The sequence below is a fragment of the Phascolarctos cinereus genome, unplaced genomic scaffold (assembly GCF_003287225.1).
Source record: "Phascolarctos cinereus isolate Bilbo 61053 unplaced genomic scaffold, phaCin_HiC Scaffold_4;HRSCAF=312, whole genome shotgun sequence".
Classification (NCBI taxonomy): domain Eukaryota; kingdom Metazoa; phylum Chordata; class Mammalia; order Diprotodontia; family Phascolarctidae; genus Phascolarctos; species Phascolarctos cinereus.
The window spans coordinates 309685738-309703522 of NW_027555847.1; the positions used below are offsets into that span (position 1 = coordinate 309685738).

At 37.5% G+C, this 17785-nt stretch overlaps 1 protein-coding gene across 5 annotated transcripts in view; it reads right to left on the reverse strand.

Annotated features, from left to right (window-relative positions):
- Window positions 1-17785, reverse strand: part of ATG10 (autophagy related 10) — a 301997-nt gene that overhangs the window by 68883 nt on the left and 215329 nt on the right. For all 5 annotated transcript variants that reach the window (XM_021007803.2, XM_021007812.2, XM_021007792.2 and 2 more), the window contains one exon: window positions 5722-5819. In XM_021007803.2, the coding sequence (XP_020863462.1) occupies window positions 5722-5819 (98 nt within the window). The remainder of the gene's footprint in view (window positions 1-5721; window positions 5820-17785) is intronic.

Below are 17785 nucleotides of genomic sequence, written 5' to 3' on the forward strand. Positions count from 1 at the left end.
AAAACATGTAAAATTCATATGCTTATTTCAGCCTTCTATTATCTGTATAAAGTAAAAATCTCACTTTGCTATTTCACCTTCTGCTTGGTTAGTCATAATACCAATGGAATAGAAGAAAGAATTCAAGCTCTTCATTCACTTTCTAATTACAGTGTTCAAATGCTTAGGATCCATGTTTCTATGAAAATCCAAAAGTACCTCAAGAGATACTGGAACTAACTGAATTAAAATTAAATAATTAAATCAAAATGCAGATGAAATGCTACATTTGATGGCATTTCCTTCTTCCTCGCCCCATCTCCCTCCTCCCTCCCCACTCATGTTTTCATTCTAAAAACTGTGTACATGGGGAATGATGTCAACATCTGGGTTACCCATTACCACCTTTGGCAATCTGCATTTATCTTCACAATTCTCACCCCAATTTACTAAGGAAAAGAGACCAAAACCAAAGCATAAGTTCCACTTATGGATTTTTTGTTGAGCTATAGCATGTAATCTATGAATTTTTACATTTCACTCAACATTTTTCCCTAAAACATATTCATTTACCATTTTCATTTTCCTCATTGTACAATTAACTCTTTCTGAATTCTGAAGGGAAAAAACCCCCCCATAATTATTTACTTGGGAAAGGTACAGAATTTAAAGTCCCATATTATAGTTGTAATAGAAAATCTGTAATCCAAAGCACATGAATTTAGAACTAGCAGACGGGACCTTTGAAGTCATCTAGTCAAAGCTTCTAATTTTACAGAAAAGGAAACTGAAGTCTACAGAGGTAAAATGACCTGCCCAAGTCCACACAGCTGGTAAAGCCAGTATTAGAATCAGGTCTTCTAAATGTACATGACTGCTCTTTCCATCAGATAAACCCTTCTACAAAACTAGTATAGTCTTTATTTATAAACCTGTTAAGCTTATGAAGCAAAATAATGTTTTGCCCTGGTGAAGCTACAAATTCTCTGGGCAAACTTAGTATTTCAAGTGACAGAATCTAAAAAGCTATTTAGGCATTTAAAAAAGGTGTGTGTGGGAGGGGTGACAGAGAATTATGTCCCAAGGATTTATGAAGAGTCACAGATAAAAGTCACAGATATTTTCACACAGACTAGTGGCACCACCACACTACTACAGAACTTTTTTTCCCCAATTTTATCAGGCTGTAAAGAAGTATGCAACCAGAGCTCCTCCTCACCAATGTCTTCCCCATCAAATGTTTTGTTATTGCTCTTCAGCTGCTTTCAGTTGTGTCTGACTCTTCATGACTCCATTTGGGATTTTCTTGGCAAATATACTAGGGTGGTTTGTCCTTTCCTTCTCCAGCTCATTTTACAGATGATGAAACTGAGGCAAATGGGATTAAGTGACTTGCCCAGGGTCACACAGCTAGTAAGGGTCTGAAGCTAGATTTGAACTCAGGAAGATGAAGTCTTCTTAACTCTAGGCCCAACACTCTATCTATTGTGCCAACTAGCTGCCCTAATACCACTCCACAAATCAGAATATGTTTGATGACCTTTAAAAAATTTTTTAAAAACCTTTAACTTTAAAAAAAAGGATGGGGGCAGCTAGATGGCGCAGTGGATAGAGCACCGGCCCTGAAGTCAGGAGGACCTGAGTTCAAATCCGGCCTCACACCAAACACTTGACACTTACTAGCTATGTGACCCTGGGCAAGTCACTTAACCCCAATTGCCTTTAAAAAAAAAAGGATGACAAAACAAAAACCCAACAGACAGTTTTGAAAGTCTGAAATTATTTCTTTTAGGAGCTCAGGACATTTAGCAAAAGTAAGCAGAAACAAGAGAACAATTTGCACAATGACAATAATGTAAAGGAAAACACTGAAAGACATCAGAACTGTGTTGGCTGCAGAGCAATCCTGACTTTAGAGGGCTGACAGTGAAACATAGTTCTTTCCTCTTGGCTGGGAAGTGGCAGACTATAAGGGTAGAACAAGGTATAAGTTGTCAGATATGTCCAATGTGTTGATTTATTTTGCTTGGCTATACATTAGGGCTGCTAGGTGGCTCAGTGGATAGAGTGCCAGCCCTACATAGGGGGCCTGGAGTCAGGAAGACTCATCTTCCTGAGTTTAAACCTGGCCTCCTACACTCACTGTGTCTGCCTCACTGGCCCTTACTTACTTACTTACTAGCCCTGTTTGCCTGCATTTCCTCATCTGTAAAATGAGCTGAAGAAGGAAATGGCAAACCACTCCAGTATCTCTGCCAAGAAAATCCCCAAATGGAGTCACAGAGAGTTGGACATGACTGAAAATGACTGAACAACAACTTCCTTGTGGCAAAGAAGGGTCATTGGGAAATACTAGCAATGTGAAAAAATAAAAGTATATAAAACATTTACTTTTAAAATAAGGGGATATCAGGGCAGCTAGGTGGCGCAGTGGATACAGTACCAGTCCTGGAGTCAGGAGGACCTGAGTTCAAATTCAGACACATAACACCCACTAGCCGTCTGACTCTGGGCAAGTTACTTAACCCCAACTGCCTCACCAAAAAATAAAATAAAATAAAATAAAATAGGGGCAGTGCAGTAATTAAAATGTTATTGTTCTATTTTTTAGGGCAAAAAGCTGAGCAATTAACAAACTAGAACGAAGCATAAGGAAGTAGCATGAGCCTAGCCTTTTATTTTTATTGTCTGATTAAGTTTAATTGATAAAAAATATAAATGTATAATAGTATAATCTATAGATGTTCTATTTATGAGAAACATATACCCTATAAACTCTGAATTTGAATGTGAAATGAAATGAAACATTTCAGAAAGTAAATTAGGAGGGGAAGTTATTTGGAATCTCAAAAGAAGCCCCAACAAACCCTCTTTTGAGACCAGTTCCTTCACTTAGTCAATGGGTCAGTTAAAAGTGTGGTAAGGAAAATGAAGAAGAAAATCTAGAGGTGGAATAAATATAGAAAAGCCTGTGGCATCTAACATACAATAAAAGCAACTGAGATTTTAAATACAAAGATGGGAAAAACAAATTAATTATACAAAGATTCAAGGAAAATATTTATGCCGTGCTAGTAAAATGTCAGCAATAAACAAGATTCAGGACATAGGGATATTTCTCTGAAGGTAACATAAAATACACAAACATTAACAAATTATGCTTGATGTTGATGATAAAATCACATTAAAGTCAACCACCCTCTGCTCCTTTAGCAGGCTTATCATTTAATAAAAGTCAAATTCTAATAATCAGTATGGGGAGAGAGCCAGATGTGTGATTTCATTGGTATAGGGAACCACTCCCACTACAAATTTAGATCAGCACCTGCTCTGCAATTTGACATCTTAGAGAGTTGCCTAGGCAACTAACAAGATAAGTGACTTGTCCAGGGCCACAGCCAGAGATGTCAGAGGTGAGACTCAAATCAAAGTCCTCCTGATTCCACCTGCTTCTCTATCCACTTTCCCTGCTGCCTCTTAATAATCAATTAATCTGTTGAAAATTTTAAATAATTTCATATAAAGAAATGTTACTATGTTGATACTAAGGCTGAAATGGATCATGGAAATCTTGCTTAAATTCAGTATTTGTCAGCAGAGTAAAGCAGAGCCATTACACACTGTTAAGCTTAAGAATGTTTTCTACAAAAGGCACGGAACACAGTATATTTACTATCTCACTGCAAAATCCACCCAGGTAGAAGAGAATGGGTGATTTCTCTGAGGCCTGAACTGATATCCTATGTTCAACAGATTACCAGCATACTACTAGAAAAACAATTACATCATGTCTGTGGCCCCATTTCTAACTCCTTTGTTGGGAAAAAAAAATCCATCAGTGCTGGCAGTACTTCTGAAGAAGCAGCAGTAATCCATAAATACTTCTCCATTTTCTTGTCATTTCAGAATGAAGTGACTTCCACCTCACACATATCCTACCAGGTGCACTAAATTGATGTCATTATGAGCCATCAGGAAATACCCACAGAGACCTATACCAACATTGAGAAGTTTGGTTAAACAGCTGTGTGTGTTTTAATTGATTTGTATTATTTAAAATAGGAACAGTTAAAGCCTGTTATCAGATGTTGTATCAAAGAGCCAACTCCAGACCCCAGGGAGATGGAGTTCAGAAGAAAGCCAATCACTGCAACTTCACTTGAGCACTTAAGATTATTACTAGAGGAAGCACAATTAAATCATCACACTTTATTAGCTATCATTAGAAATCACTATGCAACATATCAAGCTTCATTATTTAAGAATCATTAACAAGTTAACTTCCTGTATTAGCAAGAGTAAAAAAGTAACTCGTTTGCCAAATGTCACCTCAAAAGTTCATCAAGTAAAGATAAAGGCAAGTTACTGAAATGAATTACCATGTTTTTGCACACATTAAATATACAAAAAGATGAAAACAGACTTAGAGTATTCCAGATATACAAAATACATATGTCATACTGGCTCCTCTCCTTCCAACATCCACAGACATCCTACCCAGTTCTCGTTATTTATTTGGCCCACCCACTTAGGGATCAAAGGTCTAATCGGTCCCTTTCTTTACCATTTCCTCCAGCTCTTCTATAAATCCTAATAATCTACCAAGGTCTCTGAGGCTTTCTACACAACTAATACTGTCTATGCTTGTCACAGTCACCTCTGTGATTTTCCTTATACAATTTTTCAGCATACAAAGGCTGATAAAATACAGTGTGTACTACTAGTGTGTGTGTACACAACCAGGTATGTACTTGTCATAATTAAATTTACATGTGGTTTATACTTAAAGGGCTCAATTTTGAATTGAGATACAGGTCTTTGCTATCACCACAGATATGATATTAACGGATGTGTTAGAGCAAAAGCTGAAAAGCAGTGTAATATAAAGAAAAATATGTAGGGCAAGTGCACCTTACATTTTGCAAAGAATGTTTTTCAAACTATTCTATAAGACAGGTTATTATCGTCATGCTCATACTCTGCAACAGTGGAGCTTTGGCATAGGTCATGCAGTGTCCAGTATGGATGAACAGGGTAATGGTACCAGCAGCATTCTCAAAGGTAATCCTCCCTGCTACTCTTCGCTCTTCCTTCATTTCCTCTCATGTGATGCCAAAATAAACCAAAACTGAATTCTGACAATGATCCCACACCAGCAGTGTGAAACATACAACATCAATCCACAACTCAGATCCTTTTATTAAAAGTGAGTAGCCCATTTTAAACATTTTGATCGGTAAATAATCTGTCTTACCTCTATGATCTAACTCATAACTAGGCACAATATCCTAATGACTGGTAAAGTCAATCGAAAAAGCATGCTTTGATTAGGCTTAATGGAGGCTGGTAAAAAAAAATAAGGCTTTCCATTCAAATGAAAATGATTTTGCAAGTGAGCACAATTTGCTGTAATGCAAATTTCAAGGCTACACTACATACACTGTGAAGAGAATGTTTTAAAAAATTCTAAATTCATTAACTACTGATTTTAGTGCATTAGGCAGTAATAACAAATTATTTGATTGACAGATCAATTTTCTCCACTTATTTTCCAAAATGATTGCAATTCTATTATCAATCAAAGTTACACTTTGGTTTCCTTGCAAATTTAACTCATAACTAATATATGAATCACTATAGTGCCCATATAAGAAAATCATCTGTATCTTAATAAGGCTTCTCAAATAACTCCTACTCTTCTTGAAAATTAATTACAAAGAATAACTGGTAATACTGTCTAACCTGTTGTGTAATGGTGCTCCACGGCTCTTGAAGAAGATGAGCTTTATAGAATTGATGGACACCATCCCATATCTCCTTCAGTGTTAAAGGCCTTCCATCTGTAAAATTTTATGTGACATTTTTGGTTAGTTCTTATATAATGTTCAGAGTATTTCTGCAAATACTGAAAGTTAGAATTAAATTCTTTGCCTATACAACACAACTATACATGCACATGTACATATATGACAAATACACAGACATATACATGAGTGTATGCATCTTATACTCAATAATAATTTGATTTTTGGATTTCACTGGAGTAGGGAACTCCCATTAGGAAGCTCCCTCTGTCAATGAGAAAAAAATCTATCAACTTCTCCTTAACCTATAGTCTCAGTGAGTTGCCTGAGGCACCAAGAGGTAAATGACTTGCTTAGAATCACACAACCAATATTTATCAGAGATAGTCACTCTGACTCTGAAGCTGCCTCTCTATACACTCTTTCAAGATATTCCTCTTAATGATGCACATCAGCTAGAACAGTATCTGAATAACTACTTGGTAATGTTGCTTAAATATATGACTTCCCTTCTTCATATCACACCAGCAATTAAATTGGGGCACCTAGATGGTGCCATAGTGCACAGTATGTTCAGTTCAAATCCAGCCTGAGAAACTTACTAGTTGTGTAACCCTGGGCAAGTCACTTACCCTGTCAGAAAACCACTCCAGTATCTTTTTGCCAAGAAAACCTCAAATGGGGTCACAGAGTCAGACACAACTGAAAACAATTGAACAACACTTAAATTATCTACTTGCTTACTGAATATTAATTGGTACAGCCTTCAGATATTTGGGAAAATAAGTAGAATCCAAAAATATTTTGGAGGGAACTTCTGAATACAAGTATTAAATTGGTAGCAGATCTACAGAGACAGATGCCTACATTCAGATACAAACATACTCTGATCATAGGTCTATAGGTGCCCTTTATACAACTTTAAAATTTTAGTATTTTCTTTTTTTCTTTAAGATCCAGTGCTCACACAAATCATGTATCCATTTCAAAACATATTATTCATTGGATGCCTACTCTGCAAGACATTGTGTTAGAAGCTATTCGGAATGCAAAGATGAATAACTTGGTCCCTGCTATAAAAGAACTTTCAAACTAACAAGGAGATAAGAAATGTACACAAAAAATTATAATGTAGTGAATGTGGCATGGTCCCTAAGTACTAACAGGGTTAAAAGGAGAGTGAAAACATTTCTGTCCTGGAAGAATCACAAAACCCCACTGTTTGAAGACACCTCAGAGCTCATCCAGTCATAGCCCAGAAGGAATCCCCCTGACAACACCCAGCTGCCTGTCTTCCACCAGCAGATCTTTGGCTTCAATTAATAGCTAAACAGGGCATTTAGCTTTTTCACTTCCATATCACACTACTGTATAGTCCTTTAAAAAGCTCAGGTCCTTTCACATGAACTATTATCTAGCTATGTCTTCCTCATTCTGTACTTGTGCAAATGATTTTTTCAACCAAGTATGGGACTTTACATTTATTCCTATTAAATTCTATCTGACTAGATTTGAATTACCAGTATAGTCTGGTGAGATCTTTTGGGACTCCAATTCAGTCATCCAATGTGTTAGTTATCCCTTACAACTCTGTGTTCATCCAGAAACTAAATAAATATACCATACCATCTATGCCTTTATCCAAGTCACTGATAAAAATATGCTATTATCCAGCCTACATTTCTCCAATTCATTCATAAGGATATCTGAAGACACTTTGTCAAATACCAGGTTGAAATACAGATATTTCCTGATTTCCAGAAAGGAAAAGAAATTTTGTTTAGCCTAAATCAACCCGTTCCTTGAAGAGGCCATGCTGTCTTTAACGATTACCACTTTCTTTTCTAAATGCACAGAAATCTTTAATAATATGTTCCAGAATTTTGCCAGGAATTAAAGTCCGGCTCACTTCTTTCTACAGGGCTCTGAACTTCCAGAACTTTCCAGTTCCATTTTCCATTAGCAGTTCTGCTTGTTTTCAATTCCATGAAAAATCATGCACTGCCCCCGAAGCCAAATAACCCCTTGATACTCCTTCCCCCCTCCCATTCTTGAGCTTCCTTTTGTGTGAGGTCTTCCCCTTAGATTATAAACTCCTTGAAGGCAAGGACTGTCTTGCTTTTTTTCTTATTTATATGCCCAGCACTTAGCATACTACCTAGAACACAGTCAGTGCTTAAGAAATATTTACTGGATTGAATTGTTGAATTCTGTGCTTCCAAGGTGGTGTGTTCTGGGGAAAGATCTGTTCGTTACGCTCCTGATCTGAGCTTCACAAATTGAGTCTACTGGTTCATGTACAGTTGAGTTTTAGTAGACTGTTGCAGGCATTGTTAGCCTACTGAAAGGTCCTATTGGTTCAGAGGGACTGATCTGCAAGCAGGCTCTCCTGCTCTCGGTCCCCTGCCCTGGTGACTGCACTGCAGGCATACATGCTGTTCTAAAGGTTAGAACTGAGCAGCTGCTCTGCTCTTGGGCTCAGAGCCACACGACTAAATTTTTGGAATTTGTTCTGTGCTTTGCTTGTTACTGTTTCTCTCAGCCCTGGATCTGTGACCTGGAACTGAGTGATGGAAGACTGAGCTGCCAGATGACACCTACTGTCACTCCCAGCACTAATTCAGGGGTCCCCTGGGGTCTCTTTCTGCCCCTCAGCCTCCTCACCCTAGATGTTGGAATGCTCCCTGCCTCTACCACATGCTCTTGGCTAGCCCTTGCCCCAGTGCTCACAGACCTCTCTGTTTTCCTAAGCTTCCCTGGGCTGGAAAAATGACTCACTGTGACTTTGTCTTGGCTTTCCCTTCAGAATTTAGCCTAGTGCATTTTCTAGGTTATTGTGGAGGAGGTATGCTGGGGAGCTAAGGTGAAAAATGATTTCTCTCGCTCTGACACTTTGGTTCTGCCTCCCCCCAACTGATTTTTTCCATCTTACTAGATCTGAATAATCACTCTCTGTTGAGATCTTTTTGGATTTCAACTCAGTCATCCAATGTGCTAGCTATTCCTTTAGGCCATCCAGACGCTTATGATTTCCATCAAGGTAGCACCCCATCATCCTTGAATTCATTATGTATTCCAGCTGTTCCTAACTTTATGATTCCTGACATTATTTTTATAAGACCATGACACTTCTAATTATCCTCAGTTACCTTTGTTTGCTCCCATCTTCTTTACATATCTTTTAAAAATGTACATTGGTCAATGAGTTCTCTATACACTGGTCCCTTTAGCCAGCCCCCCTTTTTCTACCACATTGGACTGATTTCTACATTAGTGTTTGTGCAGTTACAATTGTTATCCCTCTTGGGCCAAATTCTAGGCCATGGGCTCCATACTATCCTTTCTGTATTCTACCCGATTTGTATACTCAAGGAGTTTCCATTCTGAATAAGAATTGTCTTGATGACATACCCCAGAACATTCATCCAGACTTCACCTGAAGATCTCTGGTGGGGGAAACCCACTACCTTCAGAGTACCATTCACTTCTGGATAACTCTACTTGTTAGGAAGCTGTCCTTTGGAACCTAAATCTGCCTCTCGGAGATTTTTACCCATTATTCCAAGTTTAGCCCTCTGGGGCCAAGAAGAACAAGTCTTCTACATGACAGCCCTTCAAATATTTGAAGAAAGTAATCATGTTCTTTGTAAGTCTCCTCTTTGTCAAAAAATCATTGCAGGTAGAGAACAGAAAGCAGAACAGGAATTACTGAAAAGCTATTTGCTGTTCTAAATCCATTGCTGAAACAAAGGTGGGCTGCTCTGCTAGAATTTAAGCACTAAGTACTGTCACTTGCAAACTATTTCTCTAAGTAAAGATATAAGAAATCTATTAAATTAATAAATTTTAATGCATGCAATGCATTACATGCTCCAATATTTCAAGAGATTGATGTGGATATTCACTCACAATCTATCCATGCTCGCCTATTCTGAGCAAATCTTGCCTATGTCTTCCTGTAAGCGAGTCCACCTAACATACTAGGGGCCTTCCTTGAATTCTCTTGACACTGAGTAGATCTCAGTGGACAATATGGGCTGTCCATCTATTATTCTTTTCTTTCCATGTAACCAGCCCATTTTTTTTTCACTTATACATTTCCTTGATGACATTCTTTTCATCAGTTCTTCATTGTTTACTAAACTCATCATGAGAAAATAACATGAAGAAAACATGTCAAATGGCTTCATTAGTAACCTCAAAGACATTTATGTGGGTCAATGAATGCAACAAGAAAACAGGTCTTCATGGCCAAAGAATTAATTATCTAGCAGCAAACCATATGCCCACATTTATTTACAATATACAAGACCTTTTCCTCATAACAACTTTGTGACATGGGCAATCCAGGTATTATCATCTTTGTTGTACAAATGAGGAAGCTGAGGTTCAAAAAGGTTTAATCATTTGCTCTTGACCATGGGACTGAAAAAGGACAGAAGTGGGGATAAACAAAGGTCTCTGATGTTTGAATCCAGGACTATTCCTGTCCTCTGTCACACTGTCACTCACAGGGAACTGGAAATATAATAGAGTGATGTCATAGCTAGAGTGTGTCTCACTTTGTAACTGAAAATGTGAACTTTTCTTCCACCTTTATTTTCAATAAATAGCAATAGAATATTTTGATACATTTTCAATAAGTATCTTCATCTTGGCATTTATCTGGCGGCAGGAGACCATTATCTTGTGATAAATAGTTTTATTCCATTGACATTTTCATGTCTGTAAAATGAACAAGATTTATTCATCCAATTAACATTTGAATGTCATGTTTAGCTACAAGTTAAAAACAAGCTGCCTTCCATCTTGGTGTTATATTATTTTTCTGAACACATTTATAGAGTAGGGCCAAATTCTGCCCTTAAGACAAACATCATACATCTTGAAAGTGTGTGTGTGTGTGTGTGTGTGTGTGTGTGTGTGTGTGTGTGTGTGTGTGTGTGTGAGAGAGAGAGAGAGAGAGAGAGAGAGAGAGAGAGAGAGCAAGAAAGAGAGAAAATAAATATATAAATTTTGGATTAGAAAGGTTGGGTACTTAAACATTTAAAGTTCAAATGGAAATTCATGTACTGAAATTATAACTGGAAGACATGATAAAAATGGATCCTAACTTCAAAACTAGAATAAATTTGATTCAGATCAATTAAATGCAGATTAAACACATAACGTTTGCAGAGCACTGTGTCAAGTGTTGAGAATGATCTCAAAATAAACAAGACACAGTCTCTGTCCTCAAGTATTTTATAAACTATTGAGAGATAAGGCATATATTAAAAAGTAGCATTCAAAATAAAATAAGTGCATGAGAGTTGCAAGTGAGGTGTTATGAGGGTTCTGAGAAAGGAAATATCTACAGAGAGACCCCCTCAGGGAAGGCTTTATGAAGGCTTAATAGGATTGCAACAGGCAGAGACAGGAGTAGAGAAGATTCAGGCAGAGAGTATGGTACAAGCACATACAAATAGGTAGGAAAGTACTGATGTTTGTGGACAAGTGAGCAGCACAAATTAGCTGGAATTTTGCTTGAAATAAGGCCGTAAAGGCCGGCTCAGCTAACATGTGTGGACTGGATTCAGTAGGCATTAAAAGGTCTTGATGTGGTCAGATCTATAAATAATTAAGATGAATCTGCCAAGCATATATAAAATGTATAGAAAAGGGCAAGACCAAAGGTGGGGAGATCTAGCTACTAGGAAAATCTATTATATACGAAGTAATGAGAAGCTGGGTTAGGATGGTGCCAATAGAAATGGAACGGAGAAAACAGATATGAGTGATATTGAAAAAGGAGAAATAACAAGATTTGGCAACTAACTGGGTGAAGTTGAAGGAGAGGAAAAAGTCAAAGATTACATGAGGTTTTGAGCATGAGTAAATAGTGTAAAAAGAAAAAATAAAATTGAGGAGGAAGATAGGTTTCAGGTAAAATACACTAAATTTTATTTTGGACATGTTGAATTTGAGAAGCCAGTTGGACACTGAAATTGAGATGCCCACTAGAAATGTAATTCTGGAAGTCATGGGAGAAGTCAGAGTTGGAGATACACAGCTGATAAACATCTATGTAGACATGACCCCAGAAGCAATGGGAATAAGTGACTCATTGGAGTAAAGAGTACAAAAGAGAAGAGGATCAAGGACAAAAGCTTGGTCAGTTCCTACATCAAGGTTGTAGGAAAAAGAGGAGTCAATAGTTAGAGAGGTAGGAGGAGAACCAGGAAAGCATACTATCATGGAAGTCAAGGGAGTAGAAACATGAAGGGGCAGGTCATGAATGGTTTCAAATACTGTAAAGATTGTCAATGAAGATGAGGATTGCAGAAAAAGTCACTGGCAATGTGGCCATTGTTGACCTTTGAGACAGCATGGGGCAGTAAACTAATAGGAAGAGAAGCCAGATTTCAGGAGCTTGGGGAGTGAGACAGTTAAGAAATAAGAAAACAACTACAAGCTACTCTTCTCTCCTTTGTCCTCTTTCCCCCCGATGGCATTTACCCCGATTACTTCTGGTGTTCCATTGCTATGTGGATTAAATTTACTGCTGAAAAGCAGAAAGAGTGCTGGATGTGATAGAACAATTAAGAGAAAGCCTTTTTTTTTGGGGGGGGTGGAGGGGTTGGATAAGGGAGAACATTTTAAAAGCAAAGGAAAAGTAACTAGTGGAGAGGAAGAAATTAGATGCATGAAAAAGAAGGAATGACTGACGTAGTATGGTTCTGGAGGGGATTTTGGGTGGGACCAAGTAGAATTAGCTTTGATACCTTCTCCTTTGAGACAAAACAGAAGAAAGTGAAGATGTGAAAAATTACAGATGGTTTTGAGATGGAAAGGTTAGAAACTGAGGACGTTCACATCAAATGGCCTGGAACTTTTCAGTAAAGGAGACAAAGTCATCAGCTGAGAATCCAGTGGAAGAGTGAATTTGGAAACCTGAGAAGAATGGAAAAAGTCTGGTGACTCTAAGCTAAATTGACAACACACAGCTTCCCTTCCTCCAAGGGTTTTTAACTTGGGATCCATGAACTTGTTCTTTGAAAATATTTTGATAATTGTATTTCTTTAGAATTTGTTCAGAGCCCTTTTTTACAGGTATTTGGAGGGGTTTGGGGGACAGCTCAAGCAAGTCACTGCTTTTACTCTGCCATCTTGGCTCCTGATAACAATATTTCAATATAATGGGTTCCCATTGTAATCCTATGTATTTTATTTTTACAAATTTGACATTTCCCTGAGCAACACCTAGACTCTGCATCTGTACTTCCTCCACAAACTCCCTCTGTTTGCTACCAGATACATAGCTCCATTCCATGTAATTCCCTCCACAGGCAGACCACTTTGAAAAGAGCTCCCCACCAGCCAAGGATGCTTTCATCTGAGCAAAGTCTCTACAAACATCACATGCACTCTAAATGAAGCTCTGTTCTGTTTCCAAGGTCCACTGTACTTCTCCCTGAGTCAGTTCATATGATATCTGGAGATCAGTTAAAGCATTAAATTTTATCTCTCAACATATTATTGTCAACAAGCTATGGATATTGTAAATGGCTGCATAAGCTGCTAGAAGATTTCACCCAAACTGTAGTGATCGATGGAGTTGTACCAGAGGTGTTATGAGGCTCAAATGAGATAAAGGATTACTGTGCAAACCTTTAAGTGCTTATAGAAATGCCAGTTATTGTTATTACTAATATTAATTAGCCTACAGTCTTGGTGATAACTTCCAGGCATGGAATATAACTTCTAGGCAGTCTGAGGATAACTTCACTCTTTGAGCCTTCTACTATACCCCTGGTGAGCCTGAATAATGTTTACAGAGCAATACAGGGGTGTGCTAGTAAGTGTTCAACAACCAGGTTCTCTGGGGGGGAAACTGTGTGCGTGCGGACACACACACACTTTTAGGTTTTAATTTGCATTATTAACACCTTCTTCAGTCTAAACAATGAACAAAACAATAAAGCAAGCCCTGATTTGTGGTGATTCCTTATTTCTGAGGTATAAATGTACACCCTGAAAATTTAACAATTGCCTTGCAAGTTATTTAGAGCTGGCTCCAGTACACCCCTGAGTACTACTAACATGAGAAGTTGGGTACTGTTTGTTTGGTTTTTTTTTTTTCCATCAGTAGATAATGTAATTTAAACCATGCTCTTCAAAATGCAGATGACAAAAAAATTCAAGAATACCATTATTAAGCCAATCAAGAAGAGCATGAAGTTTAAAAGTCATAAATTCCACAGCCTCCAAAATACAAAGATGTAAAATGAGGACCATGTTGGTAGTATTGAGAGCTGTCTCAGGCTCTACTGGGAAAAGTGCAATGAGTGGAAATAAACTGCTTTGAAGGCAGCAAAACTATCATCTAACTATGTTAAGGTTCACAAGGGAGAGAAAACACACAAGAGAGGTTGCTGGGTGATCTTTTCCTGAGTTTTCAACTAAGCCAAGCATCACATTCAAACCACATCAAGCCATTACAGAATGATGCTTTCTTTCCCTTAATCATCTCTTTGGCAACAATTTGGTGATGATTGTCTATAAAAAGTGTGTTGACAAAATGAGAATGATTTTTTTCCTTTACAAATACACCAGAACTTACCCATTAAATAAGTACCATCCTTCAAACAGACATTTTAGAGACTGTGTATATTTTTCCAACAGTGCTACCATTGCTCAAAATATATTTGGAATTCTTCTTTTGAAATTTGTTTCAGATGCAGTTTATAAGATGATTGATCTCATTATTTTATAACCACTACCTCATTTAATAAAAATTATATTGGGATGTGAATTTCTTGGGACACACAATAATTCTGATATGGTTTCATTTTGTGACAGTGATAGTCACATATGTATGCTTCCACTGATACTAGGCTGACTCACAATGTCTGAACTTGTCCATATGAAACCAGATTGAGCTGGTTTTCCTACCGTTAGCTAGTTTTCTATCATTTGGGTGCTGGACTTCATGCCATGTGCATATGGTTAGTTGTTCTCTTCTGCTGTCTTATTAATTCAGTGGCTTTTAATAATGGATATTATTCAAAGGGAAAATACAATAGTTGTAGCTCTTAAAGAGCAGACTTGATGGCTGTTATAGACAGCTCAGTGGTCGACGTGGAGGAGTCATGCATGCTCAAGGATCATTCAAGACCATAAGGAAACAGGATTAGTTGCACTAAAGTGCCAAGAAAAACCTGATCAAAAATGAAAAAACAAAAAACAACAACCCCAAGAACTGACAAACTATGAAATAACCAAATTAATAATCATTAAATAAGCAAAGACCATCAGAAGGACGTGGAAGCTGGAGGAGCTATTTTAAATTCCTATAGAGTGTGGCATCACCTTCTTGAAGTTGGAATAATAATGAGAAGACTATTGTAAAAAATAGTTCCTAACCACTGCTATGAAGCAAAAACACTCGTCACGGGTGAGACAATACCAAGGCTGGAATAACAAAGATTGGAAAAGGTAATTTCTACAGATGAAATTTACTTTTTCACTTAAAATTTTTAGCAAAACCGTTTTCAAAAGTAATGTGGAGGGGCAGCTAGGTGATGCAGTGGCAACTTCAGTGGCCCTGAAGTCAGGAGGACCTGAGTTCAAATCCGGCCTCAGACCAAACACTTGACCCTTATTAGCTGTGTGACCCTGGGCAAGTCACTTACCCCAGCTGCCTAAAAAAAAAAAAAGTAATGTGGGTGAACCTGTGACACCTGGGCATCATCATCAGAATGTAAAGTATATACTCAATAAAGACATTTTGCAGAATTTTTGTTTAACTTCCAATGAGACTGGAGGTGTCCCATTGAGAGAATGATGAACTTTGATAAATACTGTGAAAAGCTGAGAAGCAGAATTGTTCCAGAATTACAGAAATTCCCAAATGGAGAATGAATACTGAAATATAACCTGACACTATGTTGTATGCCATGAAAGATTAAGAAATTTATCTAAGAGCTGCATTGAAAGTGGATTAAATTAAACCTCATTGAAAACTTAGGGGCTATAGTCAAAGCTAGACTTGGAAAAATGGATTGTTCACCAATGAGACACAATATCCAATATGATAAAGGTATATTTTATGATGAAAAATTAAATAATGTGTCATACTCTTGTGAACTCAATGCCAAATCATTTATGAGATTTCAGAAGAAGAGTGTATGCTGCATATTAAAATTTTTTAAAGAGGTACAAAAGTTGTAATGTTCATTGCATGATAATAAATTTAATTATATTATTTTGTCTCAATTAATATGAACACCACAATAAACAAGTTACCACTGTATTGTGTTCACAACTTATCAAGAACTATATCAAAACCATGTCAACCATTTTATTCTTGGTCATTTTTTCCCCCAATTCACTCTGCAGAGACTCCAAAACTTTAACTTAAAATTCAAAAATTAAGCATAGACACATATGTAGTTCAGTGTTTATGAAACCAGAAACCTCAAGCTATGTTAACTTGTGCTCCACTTTCTCCAGACAAAGTTAAGATACACAGGGATGTGATCAATCAAGTGACTCTCTGGCTCAGAACCTGAGTCCTTTGATGGGTTGATTTTTAATGTACTTAATTTCCAAAAGAAAGGATCTACTTCTGAGTGAAAATTAAACACTTTTAAGAATAAAAACAAATAAAAGTGCTATATAAATTTAGATGGAGCTTCATTAATTTTAGAATTTGCTTATAGAGATTCTGGGGGGTACTAAAATACCACGTGGTAGCCAATAGAGCTCCGTTTTACCCCGAAATTATAAAATATCCATGGAGATACCAGAAGAACTCTATCAATACCTAAAATTCACATGATAAAGGAGAAAGGGGCATGGGACAAAAAAACAGATTAATTAAAAAGCACAATTTTTAGCAAATATTAGTTAACATTTTTATATCAAAGCTCTCAATTGAATATTAACCTACACGTCAACTAATCTATGTATCACTCAAAATGTACAAATGTACAAAATTTCCTAATTAAATTCCTCAGGGTGCTTAATTTTCATGACAGCATGAGATATTTTAGTTTCAATAACAGCATGAGATATTTTACTAGTATTATCCTGAAGATTAGTGGGAGCACAAAGAAATGAGAACAAGTCTTTTTTAAGAATAACATTCTGGTCAAGGACAAAAAGTGTGTATGAATTCTCACAATACTGATTATGTCTCTGCAACAACGCTTGTGAGGAATAATCAATATTTTGATGAATCTCCAATCTCATTGATAGTAGTCTCTCTAATGGAATAGCTTGCAAGTCACCCTTGCCTTCTCAGCTTCTGTGTCTCTTGCCCTCGTCGCCCCTAAATGAAAACCTCCTCTTCAGAGGTTCCACCAGTGTGATGGCTCTCTTGACATTGTGTGGCTACCAACAGAGCATTAAGGTCTGTTCCTCAGTTATGTTTGACTATTGCTGCATGACTGATCCACTTTCTTTTCCAGTCATACATCTTCCAGGGAGACATCCTGAAGACATTCTTCCTAGGTAATATGTTGCAGTCTTCTAATGCCCATCATGCACCTTCATTGTCTAATGTATGACTTTCAACTTTAATTCTCTGAAGATAGTAGCACTCTGGGATGGAGTCAAGATGGCAGAGGAGAAGAAGCATTACAGCTGAGCTCTCACAACAACCTCTCTAAACAACTTTAAAATAATGCCTCAAAAGGATTCTGAAGCAGCAAAGCCAACAAAAGATCAAAATGAGACGTTTTTCGAGCCCAAGACAACTTAGGAGGTCAGAAAGAGAGGTCTGTGACACTGGGGTGTGGGCTGGCCTGGAATCAATGTGGCAGCAGCACCAGCTGTGGGACTTGGTGGGAATAGCAGTAGCAGCAGTTTTGGGAACTCTCAAGCCAGAGACAGTAAAGAGATCATGTAACTGTTCAGAAAGAGATTACAGGGGACCTCTGTCCTGGCACTGGGCACAGGACAGGGTGCTGTTTTGCAACTCCATTGCCTATATTAATTTCCAGGTCACAGTTCCAAGG